This window comes from Nyctereutes procyonoides, unplaced genomic scaffold, assembly GCF_905146905.1.
Source record: "Nyctereutes procyonoides isolate TBG_1078 unplaced genomic scaffold, NYPRO_anot_genome, whole genome shotgun sequence".
Classification (NCBI taxonomy): Eukaryota; Metazoa; Chordata; class Mammalia; order Carnivora; family Canidae; genus Nyctereutes; species Nyctereutes procyonoides.
In genome coordinates, this window is record NW_026575030.1 from 44694436 (window position 1) to 44708719 (window position 14284).

The window sequence follows — 14284 nt, forward strand, 5'->3', positions numbered from 1 at the left end:
ACACTTATTTCACAAGGTGATAGCTGAGCCATATCCAGAAATATGAAGTGGGGCTGATTTCACTGGGTGTTTTCTGCTGTTTCCTTTCTCTTCAAGTTGGACTGGAAATACTATAAAGAAAATCCTCCAAGCAATCTGCCCCAAACAAGGAAATCCATAAAAAAGAACAGGAATGTAGGAGGGAAAAAACAGAACCTAAAAGAATTTGACTTTTATCTGGACTTCAAACTCAGAAAATGTGCAGTTTGGGATTATCCCTGCTTAACTCTTTAATTACTCATGTCACGTTGATTCACATACAAGCGCTGTAAAAGTTCATTGCTGGAGTTTTCAACAACTTGAAATAAAGACCTCTCAGGAAGTGTCTCCAAATATAACCACCCAATTAATATTCAAAAGGGAAATGTTCCTAATAGGCCTGAGCTAATTAGAAAATAAGAAAACCTGAAAATACTATGAATAGAAACATGGTACAACTAAGCTGACTAGAGATATAAACACTGACGTGAACCTGAAAAATATACACATTCAGAAAAGAAGATTCAGCATTATCTAAAGCCAGCAAATATTTAAAATTAATCACTCAATTGGTTTTTGACAGAAACTTTTCCAAATTTGTTATTTAAAATGAGACAGGGGTAGCAATGTCACTCATCCCCTCCTCCTATGGATGTACTGATTATGTTAACGTCTTCTCTGAGGTAAAATCCTGAAAATGGTTTAGAGTTGAGTGGAGTCAGATATTTAAAAATGCCTATTTTACTACTTCTAGCTCTGTGAAATGACACAAATTCTTTTTTTTTTTTCCCACAGACACTTAAATTCTAAACCTTTGTTTTCTTATCAATAAATGGGAGTGATTTTGACCTCACAGAGTTTTTTTTTTTTTTTTACCAAAATTTTACTTACTTATTTGAGAGATATGAGAGAGAACGAGATCGAACTGGGAGAGGGAGAAGCAGGCTTCCCACTGACCAGGGAGCCCGACCTAGGGCTTGATCCTGGACCCCAGGATCATGACCTGAGCCAAAGGTAGACATATTTGGCCGAGCCACCCAGGTGCCCCTGACCTCACAAAGTTGTTCGAAGCATAAAATAAGCACAATTTACAGCCCTCAATGAATAATAAATGTCAGGATCCAGAGTATTACCGAATCCTTCAAACCACTAACACATTAGAAATAAACAAGCAGGGCTGTAATTTTACAGTGCTTTTAAGAAATACTTGATTTAGGTATTAGAAATACATTTACATAATAAACATGCCTGTTTCTTCATGTTACATTTGCTCCTTCAAAGACAGCAGGATATGCTGGGCTCAACAAGAATGTGACACTGAAGAACAGACAGGCAATGGGAAAGGAGTGACAGAGGTTCAAAATGAACCCCAAGTGGTCAGAGCTAAAGCTCTATGGGGAGGAAACAAAAGGAAATGTGACAAGGGCAGGCCAATAGTACCCATCCTTATGAGTAAGGTACTTACAGGCAGATGAGTGAGTACCTGTAAGTACCGAGCAAAATATAAAGTCCCCTGCTTTGTAGACACAAGAAATTTATCTGAGGGAAAGAGAAAGAATTGAGACAAAGGGCACAAATGCTTTTAGTAAACAGTAAGTTAAGAAAATTTTGAAACATACCAAATGTGGAGGCTCATTTATTCCAAGTGGTTCCTGAAACATACATTAAAACATTTAAAAAATTGTAATCATATAATCTTGTTTTGAAGGTTTTGAAAATATCATTTGAAAAATGAAAAAAAAAGGTCTAATTTACAAGATTTCTGGAACTGGTTATCCCTCAAATAACTTCCTGGATTATATTATAATAATTTTAGTACTTATTACTTACTAATTCCTTTGAGTAATGTAGCTGGGAAAAAAAATATGTGCCTCAAAGTCTATCAGAAAGATAGTGAACTACAGTTATCTCATTGATGTGCTAATACTACCTACTACCAGCCCCCTATAGAGTCTAATTCATAGGCTATTCCATTTTCTCTGTATATTCACATAACATAATCCAGCAGTTTCACTTTTAAAGAGCCTGTTACACATAATTCAATTGTATGACATTACATGCTCTGGAATTAATGACAGTCATTCTTAACTCACCAGTTGGATAGGTCGTATTGACATGATTATATTATTTGATCCTCCCCAGTCAAAAAAGCATTTGTATTTTCCTTTCTCTAAAATGTACTGTTCTCCACAAAAGAACTTCTGCTGGTAGGCAACCCATCTAGTAGGGAAAAAGAAAAAGAAAAAGAACAAGAGGTGATAGAGAATCAAACAACCAACATTTTTTTTTTTTTGCAACCAACAATTTTAAAACCAAATAACTTCTCAAGATTCCCAGAAGAGACAACTTACACGCCGCTTTTAACATGAATGGATCTTGTTTCACTGCCAAAGCCGACTTCTTCCAAGTCAGAAATTTCCTGATTTGTAATGTCAATAAACTTCCCATTTTCTAGGTCAGATTCAAAGAGTGTGATAGAAGATTCTATAAAATTCTAAATAGAGGAAGAGGAAGAAGAAGAAAGGTAAGGAAAACATATGGATTCTGTTCTACAGATTGTTGTATCTTAGCACGATTTTCTCATACTTGGGATAATTTCACACAAGCAAGTTCAGGAGGAATTTTAAGTGGGACTGGAAACAATTTAAATAGTTACTACTCTCCAATAGTTTAAAGGAAAAAATAAGTCTGAGTTTAATCAGGAAAACAACATTCTTATATAAGTGGAAAGTAATCAAGAGTTGGTAAGTTGCTGAGACCTGAGACTTATAGGTGATTAATTATATGTTATACTAATTATGAAGGAAACTATAAAGCTTTACTTATGCCTAAAGAGTGAGAGCCCACAACATGAAATAAAGAGTAAATATAAAATGTGTGATGGGGTATTTTGTGGGAGATGATTTTATGACCTTAAATGTAAAAGAAAAAAATGAAACTTCCTTGACAAAAGATTAAAAAATTAAAATGAGAGGAAAATTTTAAAGTTTTTATAGTTAGATAATATATTTAAAACAAAAATATTAGAAAACTTTTAAGACCCAACTTGATACGTCAGCAAAAGACAATTCACAAAAAAAGATTAGCATTAAAAACATATAAGCAAATGTCCAATTTCACCAGTAAAAATAATGAAATTCAAAGTAAAACCATTAGATAAAATTTTCATCTTTTAAAATAAAAAGGATCTAAAAATCCAGTTTTGTCTGGAAACACTGATGGTAAAAATATAAATTGGATAATTATTTTAGAAAATAATGTAGAAACACATTTATGGAGATGATATTGTTTAACACTCTTTTTTTTAAAGCTAGAAAAAAATTCTAAAACTAAATGGTGGGTATCTAATATGCAAAGATGCTTTTGTTTATTATACTGAAAAGCTGTAACCAATATAAATGCCCAAATGATGATAAACATAACTCTTTATGCATCCTACCTATCACTTGATGGAATATAATTAAGAAGAAGCTAACAGTACATTCTATACTTACTAACAGTCAAGAGTTTTGTGTGCGTTATTTCCAAAAGAACTACCACATGAGATTATATTACTATCATTCTCATTTTCCAGCTAAGGAAAATGAGTAATTTGCCTGAGGTTAACATAGCTACTGAGGGGCAGAGATTGAATTTGAGTCCAAAGTTATCTATTTATCTACCTACCCTAAGCTCTTAATGATAACTGTTAGATAGGATCAAAGAACAGGACAAAGAATCAAATATATATAGTAAGATTATAAGCATGCAAAAAAGCCCAACTTTTCATAAAAGAAGACTACTAGGAAAAAAACCCAAGGGTGGCTATCTTTGGATCCAGGCAAGTTAGACAACTTTAACCTACATTTTTTCAACTCTTTCTAATAGGTATACTTTTTAATTGGGAAACACATTATTTTTTTGTAAAAGAATGGGTGGCTCAGCTGGTTAAGTGTCTGACTTCAGCTCAGGTTGTGACCTCAGGGTGGGGACTGAGCACCCATTTTGGGATCCTGGTTAAGTGGGAAGTCTGCTTCTCCTTCTCCCTCTGCCCCCCGCCCCCACCTGTGCTCTCTTCTTAAATCAAATATATATATATATATTTTTAATCTCTTCCTTTGTCCCAAGTACTCCATAGTTTATAAATAAGTTTTAGGTCTATGAAAAATGCTATCAACTTCTGTAAGTCTCAACATTATCAAGTTTATCCCCTCCTTTAAATATATTAAAATTTAATCTAAGAAAAGGAAATTTCTAGGATAAACATTCATTTTATATGAACAAGTAAAACCGTGTCAAAAACAAAAACCAAAGCATCCATAGGAGAAGAGAAAATATACTTAAAATAATTCTCTCATTTACTACTTACTTGTCAACTTCCAAGTATTTAAAAATGGTTCATAAAACTAGATCAAATTTGAGACTTTACAAAAAAGATACAAAAGGATTTTTACCTGAGATCTTTGTTATAATTCATAACTTATATCATGTTTTTAATTTCTCCTTGACAGTAAGCCTTTGGAATCTGAGATATGTGTTACCTTCATTACTTTTTTTTTTAAGATTTTATTTATTTATTCATGAGACAGACAGAGAGAGGCAGAGATACAGGCAGAGGGAGAAGCAGGTTCCATGCAGGGAGCCCGATGTGATCCCAGGACTTCAGGATCACACCCCGGTGCCGAAGGCAGAGGCTCAACCACTGAGCCACCCATGCATCCCTTACCTTCATTACCTTCACATGGTTCTTAAAAAAAAAAAAAAATGAGAGCTGGGTGAATTTCTTTTATATCATTGTTACCATCCCTTGTATCAACATATACTTAATTCTCAAAACACTTGTTAGCATTATAGAGCTCCCCAAACCCTGATTTTACATATATACATGTGATACACATGCATATACATGCACACATATATACATATCTTATCTATCTTAATATCAATCTGCTATTTTCCAGATAAATTATACAAATATAAACACATATATCTTAAATCAAGGCTTTAATAGCCCATAAGTAATCTGCCTTAAAGTTGCCAGGACAAGCCTTCCAACTGAAATATGTTTACAGCCTGGGTGCCACACCAGCAAACCTGGTTATCCTGACATAAACATAAACTTCCAATAACCGAAGACTCTGAACATGCCTGTTTCTTGTAAACTGAAAGTTCAAGGTGGCTATGAGCATACAATGTGAGAATGAGCTGAAATGGGTCCTTGTCAAGATCCTGGGCAGGAACTCCTATCAATAGGCACTAAGCAGTCAGGTCCAACTATAATGGGAGGGTCTTTAGCAGTTCTCAATTGTATGGACCTCTCCTCCCCTACTTTGGAGATCCTGGAACGCTTCATCTCTGCTTGCTCTTCCTGACTAGGGTTGCTGAAATAGGGGAGCAAGGATAAGCTGAAATGCCATGGGTCATTACGTTATGTTGGAATAAAACAGGACAAAGGCATAAAAAGATAATGTGCAGCTGTGCTGTGTTTGTGCCCTTTCATTAAGAAATAACTTGCATTATGATGTAATGTATTTTACTTGAACAACGATTTGCACAAGTCCTGTTGTGTGGGTTGTGGGAGAGTGAGCTGGGAAGCAGGCTGGGGGCGCTATATGGCAACAATGCAGCCTGGAGGTGAGCAGAGGAGGAGGGATCCACTGTCATGGGGCCCAATGCCAAGTACAAGAGCTGGAAGCCTGTGATTTCACAAACATTTACTCATGTGACTGTGTCCTTCCACTACTCTGCCTGCTAGTCCCAGAGACCTGGCCAAAGGCCACAGGGGCCTCTTAAGTGGCCTCACTCTCTGGTTTATTCATGGCTTTTCTTGCCTTATAGCTTTAGCCGTCTTTTTCTAAGTACCTTCTTCTTTTTTTTTTTTTTTAAAGATTGTATTTATTTATTTATTCATGAGAGAGACAGAGAGGGAGAGGCAGAGACATAGGCAGAGGAAGAAGCAGGCTCCGCAGGCTCCGCAGGCTCCTTGCAGGAAGCCTAATGCAGGACTTGATCCCAGGTCCCAGGATCACACCCTGAGCCAAAGGCAAACGCTCAACTACTGACCTACCCAGGCATCCCTCTAAGTACCTTTCTGAGCCATTCTCCTGGGTTGCACTCTCTATGGTTTTTTACTCAAACCTACTAAATATACAGTGTCTTATCTAGTTGACTAGTCACCATCAACACAGAGTCCCTTTTGGGCAGAGCTCCAACTCTGAGCCAAATCCAATCACCTGGGGCTAAATCCCCAGGGATTACATGTATGAAGTGCAATATAAAACATGCAAAAAAAACTACAAAAACCAAAAACCAAAACTTCTAACTGCCTTGTTCAGGAGGTGACTGCAGTCATGTTCACAGCAAGCATGGCGAGGTTTCTGAGTTGCTAGCATCTCTGCTTTACCAGGCACAGTTAAATAATTTTGAAAGTCACACAGATTTAAGTGGAGCTCTGCTGCTTGAGAATGAACTATGATTGAATGACCTCAAATATGTACTCCATTTTATATTTTTAAAACACTTATATCTAAGGGAAAATCTGGATAGCTTACTATAGATACGTCATTGGTACAGTACTCCCCAATATCAGAAAAAAAAACAATGAGCTGATGCTTCAGGACCAAAGATACATCTTTGGGCATTTTAGTAATTTGGGTGTTTTTAAATCCCCTAAAACCCTACAGCTACTCTGCCGTGGAGCTCTTGTGCTATCCACTCTCTGGTGGACAAAGTAATATGATACACCAGTGGAGATGCAATGTACCCATTAATTTAGAAGAAATAATTGTCCTCATACAACCTGGTTTCAAAGATCTGAAAAGAGACCCCCAAATCTTAAATCTTAATAAAAGATCCAGATCCAAAAGTTAAGCTAATATAAAACTGAGGAAAAATGAGCATACCAAGAAAATTTTATCAAAGACGCCAAGGAAAAAAATTCCTTTTAGCATCCCCAGAGTCTAAATATTCCTATATTCTTCTGGGCCTCTTCTTTTTTTACGAAAAAAAAAAAAGTTAACTCAAAGTCAGTATATATATCTGCCTGAATCATTTGGAATTAGAAACATATTTCCCATTGTCTTCTCCAAGTACTCTATGACACAGATTACATTATCCCTAAGGAACATGTCCAGAATTTGACCTTAAGAGATCCACTGTATCCTGCATACTGAAGCCAGGACATTAGAAAACTGCACTGTATTATGCAGTTTTTCTGTCTCTCCTCTTGTTTATATTATTTCAACTTAGATCTTACATGTAGTGCTTCTTTCCTAACTAGGTGAGGGACACCTAGGAGGGTCTATATGGGGAAAAGATGTCTCATGTCAACTCTACGTGTTACCTTACATAGGCTGTGACAACTACAAGAGCTTTTTTTTTTTTTAAGATTTTATTTATTTATTTGAGAGAGAATGAGTAGGGGTGGGGAGAGGGAGAAGAGGATTCCCCACTGAGCAGGGAGCCTGGTGTGGGGCTTGATCTTAGGACCCCAATACCCCAAGATCATGACTTGAGCTGAAGATAGATGCTCAACTTACTGAGCCACCAAGATGCCCCAACAACCCACAGGAGCTTTTTAAATCCTATATCTAATACTATATCACAAGCTTAAAATTTTCAGAGGTACATCTTACGTCTTATCACAAAAAAATTAATGATAAAGGGGGCAGGAGGAAACTTTGAGAGAATATGGATAGGTCTGTGGCCTTGATGGTGGTATTGGTTTCACAGGTGCACATTTATCCATAAACTCACTGAGTTGTATATGTTAAATATGTACAGCTTTTTATGTATCAATATTCCAATAAAGTAAAAGAAAAAACACCAAAACTCCTCCTCAATTATATGCCATGTCTGAAGAATATAAAATATTTCATCTGAAAATATTTTAATGAACACAAATTTAAATTATAAACTGTCTGAAAGTCATGTAATTATTTACTATACATGTATATTGGTCTGCAATGTGACTATATATTTATAGCTACAAATAAAACGCTAATAAGCCTTTGGTTGAAAGAGATCGTTTTTTCACTATTAAGGTGCTTTTTTTAGTCTAATCATTCTGTAACCAAAAAAGGGTAATTTGACATGGGCTCTAGAGTATGACAGACTTGCCCTCGATTCAAAGCTCTACACTTGGGCATGGTTCCTAACCTCTCAGATCCTCAGTTTCTGTACCTGTAAGATGAAGATCCTAAGAGTCTCTATCTCATAGTCTTTGTGAAGATTAAGTACAAGTACACACGTAGGGCCATTAAAAAGTACTTGAAAAATGTCAAGATTATAATGGGGATATATAATATATTTATAAGCTAAGAGTTATTAGTCTTTTAATTGTTAAAAAATCTTATTTTAAGAGAATAGAAGATTTTCTGCAAAGGGCACTTTCATTTATTCACATAAAAATAGTATCATATGGGATCCCTGGGTGGCGCAGCGGTTTAGCGCCTGCCTTTGGCCCAGGGCGCAATCCTGGAGACCCGGGATCGAATCCCACGTCGGGCTCCCGGTGCATGGAGTCTGCTTCTCCCTCTGCCTGTGTCTCTGCCTGCCTGCCTGCCTCTCTCTCTCTCTCTCTCTCTCTGTGACTATCATAAATAAATAAATAATTAAATAATTAAATAAATAGATAAATAAATAAATAAATAAATACCTTTAAAAAAGAGTATCAATCATATTTCTGTAAATACCCAAAACTTCTGTGTGCAGCAGGAATCAACATGCCAATTCCTGCCAATTTTTCTAAGGTATATTATCATACTGTCTATATGAAATACCCTCTAATTATTTAGCTATATAGTTATGGTATTTGTATCTCTTCATATCTTCTACTGTTGGAAGATTTCAATGAGTGATCTGGGGTTTTATGATTTGTTTGCTTGTTTTCGTCACAGCCATCCTGGGAAGGTGCCATCACATTCACTGTCAAAACATTTCTAGGATAGTAATGCTTCCATTCGGCTATTTTTTTAATAAGAAAGGAAAAAATTAAAAATTATTCACTACTAGGTGGAAGATGCTTTGAATCTTGACCCATAGTTCCCAGAATGCATGTGGTCACGAAGACCTAAATTAAAAAAAAAAAAAAGTTCTATCTTGTTTTGTCTTGCTTGCCTTTTAGTGGTCAAGTAAGGAATGGCTAGGTGGAGAAAAACCCATGGCCCATGTATAATAGAATTGAGGACTAAATACCTCAAAAGTTATCTATCCATTGCTGAAGCAAACTCAGTGCCCAGTCTTCAGGGGACTGTCCTATATGTTCTTTTGGGTAGAAATGGTTTCCAACTCACTTTCTTAACTAAAAAGGATCATTCACAGGGGAAAAAAAAATTCTCCCTTGTTCCCTGTGCTGCCTCTCCCATTCTGGTTCTTCTAACCAGGTGAAGGGCCCCAAAAGACAGAAATCTGAAGGGCCAGAGCACACAACCTCCCTGAGCTCAGAGTCCATACAGACCCCATAACCAGCCTTCACCTCACGACCAGTTCCTTCAAAGAGGGCTTTGGAGACCACGCCAGATAGTTTAGAGTTTATATGGATACAGATTACTCTGGGAAGAGACCACAGTGGTAAACCCTGAACCCTAAGAAAGCATGCCCCCTCTGAACACATTAAAAAAAATCCATTGGGCGCTCAAGGTCAAATTAAAAAAAAAAATCTTCAACTCCTCAACAGGCATATAAGGCCCTTCATTATCTGGCTCTTGGCCTCATCTTCCCAAAGTTCTGCCTAATATCCTTACTTAACTGAATTTCCCAAACATACCAATTTCACTTATATGAGGTTTTCTCAACCTCTGTACTATTAATGTTTTGGGCCTGATGACATTGTTGTTTAAAAGATTTATTTAAAGGATCCCATTTTTACAAAGAGAGAAAGAGAGAGGTGGAGAGCTAGCGAACGAGTGTGCACAAGAGGGAGGAGCAGAGGGAAAAGGAGAATCTCAAGCAGATCCCACCTTGTTCAGCGCAGAGCCCCATGCAGGGCTCAATCTCGTGACTCTGAGATCATGACCTGAGCCGAGAGAAACCAAGAGTCCAAGGCTTAACCAACTGTGCCACCCAGCCATCCCCAGACCTTATGACATCTTGGGAGAAGGCTGTCCTGTGAGCTGCGGAGGTCTGGCGGTATCCCTGGCCTCTACCCGCTAGATGTCACTACCACAACCTCCCTTCCAGTTCCTGCCACCTCTCCCAAGTCACAAGAACCCAAAATGTCTCTGGACACTGCCAAGTGCAGTGCAGTAAAGTCACCTCCAGCTGAGAGCCACTGGCTCACATCTTTGCTTTTTAAAAGGTTAATCTCTTGCTGAAACAGCACCTACCCCTACCCCTGTCACCTAGTCCTGGAACCTCTCCACATGGCTAACTCCTGAACCTAAAATTTTGTCCAACTGTTATCTTTCTCTGCTGAGTACTTTGTGCCTAATCCAATCATAGTCAAACATTATCAAGCATTTATAAAAATACTATTTTCCTGATTGGACTGCCAGCCCTGTGAAAGCAAGGACGGAGTCTCTGGCCACTGTATCGCCAGCATCTGACACAGCAGAGCTCACGAAGCAGGTGCTCAACAAATACGGAATCGATGGATGAAAAGTTAACATAAGCCTTCTACGATCATTTTAGCAGTTAAGAAAAGTAGGCAAGCCACATACGCAGTTCGGTGTAATGCCTTCAAGTATTTGAAACATTTTATAGTCTCGTACTGTATATCACAACTCATGTATGATTTTCATGGATAGAAAACCAATAGAAAATGAAGAATAACAATGCTAACTCACAGCTTGTAAGAACCGGAAAGACAAGATGGGGCCACTTAATGCCCCACAGGCATTACTGTCTTCAAAATCTCCTTCTTCAAGCAAGAACTGCTGGCCTTTAAAATGTTCTTTTTCATAGGCAACCCATCTAGAAATACAAAGGACATCCGATTGAGCAGTTAATGAGACTAATAAAAAAAAAAAAACCCAAACAAACAGAAAATCATGATAAAGCACCTAGTTGTATATTTTAAAAACAATATACTTGCTTTGTTACCATTTATATAAAGACAGGCAAATAGTCTATGCTTCATGGGTCAATAGCTTTTATAGTTCGGAGGCTTTTCCCAACTAAAGGTTAACTGTTAACAGGATTGCAATAGAGCAATGCTCACTAAATGTTTATGGTATGACCTGATACCACATCTCAACATGGTCAGAAGATAGTCTGCCAAATAAGAAATAACTGGAAAGCACAAATAGCCAATGAGAAAAGTTATAAACCCATTTTGAGATTCAAAGATAATTACTCTTATTTCACTGACAAAGCCATTCTAGAATCAGAGAATGATTTTTTTTTTTAGATTTTATTTATTTATGAGAGACGGGGAGGGGGAGAGAGAGAGAGAGAGAGAGAGAGAGAAGGAGGGAGGGAGGGAGGGAGGGAGGGAGGGAGGGAGGGAGGCAGGCGCAGGCTCCATGCAGGGAGTCTGACATGGGACTGGATCCTGGGTCTCCAGGATCACACCCTAGGCCAAAGGTGGCTCTAAACCACTGAGCCACCTGGGCTGCCCCAAGAATGATTTCTATATTGAATGAATACTTATTTAGGTTTTAAATCAAAGGAACCTCTCACTAGGTTTCAGATCTAAAACACATTACTGGTGGGTTTAGCAAAGAGAAATGCAAATGAGCTGACATTAGCCCTGGTAGCCCATACATATAGGAAGACCTTTATAAATATTTACAGGTGGCCAGTGTTGCTTCCACTATTTTATCAGTGGTGATAAAGGCAACAGGAATCACTGTGGCCGAGTACTTTCCAGGTTTTTTTCTTTTCTTAAGTAGGCTCCATACCCAGCATTGAGCCCAAAGCAGGGCTTGAACTCAAGCAACCCTGAGATCTAGACCTGAGCTAAGATCAAGAGCTTAACTGGCTGAGCCACCCAGGTGCCCCCTGGGACACAGGTTTCTTGACTTATCTAAAACTATCAGTACAGAATACTGATAGACACCCTTAGTCATTAAGCTCCTCCATGAAACTTACCTTTTTAATGAATAATTCAGAGTAGTTAATGACTAATGTGGACACAGATGGTTCATAATACATACTGACCTGCTTAAATCTGCCTTTTGAGGAAATGTGTTGTTAGACCTGGTATCCCCTCCAATGGGATAGATTCCAGGATGACTATTTTGAGGTCCTGGGGTTGGGGACTTCTGTTTTGGGGCTTGATAGATGAAGTTGGGTAGGGCTGACTAATATTGTTTTGGGAAAATAAAAACTACTGCAAAAATACTTTCTGTAGGGTACAAAAGAATAGTAGCTACTCAGCAATCATGAATCTCTCCTTGCCTTCTGCATGTAGGTATGTGTATGATGGGAAAGAGGGGGCCACATGAAATGGAATAAACATAATTTATAGATCTTAGTTTATCTGTAATATGTAAAAAAAACTAACACTTTTATTCTTAAACTATTATGTGAAAATAAGTTGCACAGGAAAACTTTGAAATTCTAAATGTGCCTTTCATTTATATAAGTATGGCTACTCAGAACATGCTTTTAATATACTTGAATGGGAAAAGAAATATGTAGAAGACCTTAATATTAAAGACAGATTAATAAATTATTACATGATGACAGTTCAAAAATCTTTTGCTCAGTTTTTTATAACATATTAAGTTTTATCGAAGAATCAATTTATATATCCATCTGGGATATATAAAAACATGTTATTTAAGAAAAATGAAGAAAAGTCAACTTCATTTTTCCTAGATTCCTCAAGATGGGACAGAGATGAGTTCCTACTACTTGTAGATAAACAGTTAACAAAAGTGAAAAATGGTAGAAATAGTAAAAAAAAAAAAATGAAGTTAAACTGTCTGGTTTTATGTATTAATTTTTTTAGATTTCATTTATTTACTTATTTGAGAGTGTTCGAGCCAGAGGTGGGTGAACAGAGAGAATGACAGACTCAGCGTTAAGCAGAGCCTGACATGGGGCTTGATCCCATGACCCTGGGATCATGACCTGAACAGAAACCAAGAGGCAGATATTGAACCGACTAAGCCATCCAGGCACCTTTCAACTGTTCACTTTTAAATGGGGATATGATATTTTTCTCCTGCAGTTGTCATATAAAAATAGGGAAGTGTGTATGTTATATTACAAGTGATAATATTTTCTTGAAATTTTTATAAAATAATTACAAAAAACTCAGAAAACAATGTAAATCAGAATCTAATTAATGGGAAAAACATTCAGACCTCAAAGGGAAAGAAAAGGCAAAAATATTTAGCAGGGTTAACAAGAAATGTGTGTTCACAGATTAGAGAAGACTGCACATAAATATGACACAATAAAAATGTGTTTATCCAAAACATTTGTTCATCGAGGGCCTAATAATTTTTTTAAATATAAGGATAAAAACTTAAGTGATTATGAATATGGGAGACCAATTTTGGATATGTCCAACATTTCTAATACATGGCATATTCTCTTTTATTTCCATTTTGGCTAGCATAGCCATCACTTGATTTACTGCCAGAAATTGCAAAGTCTAAGTCTCTAAATGTAGATTCTTCAGTAATATTACCAGTCATTTAACGCCTATGAATAAAATATTTTAGTAGCACCTTTTACTAGAATAGCATAAACAAGTTTTATGATGTTACTGCAAATACTGAGACATTGATACTCAAAGTAAAAGGAACGAATATATTCCAAGTAAACCATCATATCAACAAAGAGACCAACAGTGTTTCTAGAGGAATTCTAGCACAGGGTTGACAATGGCAACTAAGCTATGAAGAAAGCTCCTTCTGATTTTATCTGCCAGGATACAGATACAAAGGCACATCCCAGGGCAGTCAGATTTTCCGGGGTACCTGCCCCAGGAACTGCTAACTGACACCAGGATCCCAGCAGTGGTTGGTTACACGTGGGTTTATACTTAGAGGTTCTTGGGGGGGCTTCCTCAAAAACTGTACAGGGCCAGAGGGTAACCAATGTTAAAAATCCTTGATGTGGGAAACACAACCCAGACTACTTTTTTAATGAAGGATTCACTGCCAAGATCCTCAGCACAGAAAGTCAACTAAAATCCACAGGATAGAAAAGAAAAAAATAAACAGAACATGGGGTTCTCATCCATGTTCAAAATTCATAAAATAAACAAAAATTTTATTTTGCAATTTTTATCTTCTGTGTTGTGTTCAGAACACAAAGTAAGTTTTAGAAACTATTTTCAACATTTAATCTATCTCGAAATCTCTAATACAAACAAGAGTTCACAGAAAAG

At 37.1% G+C, this 14284-nt stretch overlaps 1 protein-coding gene across 4 annotated transcripts in view; it reads right to left on the bottom strand.

Moving 5' to 3' along the window:
- Window positions 1-14284, bottom strand: part of CRYBG3 (crystallin beta-gamma domain containing 3) — a 103901-nt gene that overhangs the window by 30313 nt on the left and 59304 nt on the right. For all 4 annotated transcript variants that reach the window (XR_008663237.1, XR_008663236.1, XM_055316045.1 and 1 more), the window contains exons 12-15: window positions 10782-10908; window positions 2370-2512; window positions 2112-2238; window positions 1638-1670 (exon numbers count right to left, since the gene is read on the bottom strand). Coding sequence is in view for 2 of the 4 variants with exons in the window: in XM_055316045.1 (XP_055172020.1) it covers window positions 1638-1670; window positions 2112-2238; window positions 2370-2512; window positions 10782-10908 (430 nt within the window). In the remaining 2 variants the exon portion in view is untranslated. The remainder of the gene's footprint in view (window positions 1-1637; window positions 1671-2111; window positions 2239-2369; window positions 2513-10781; window positions 10909-14284) is intronic.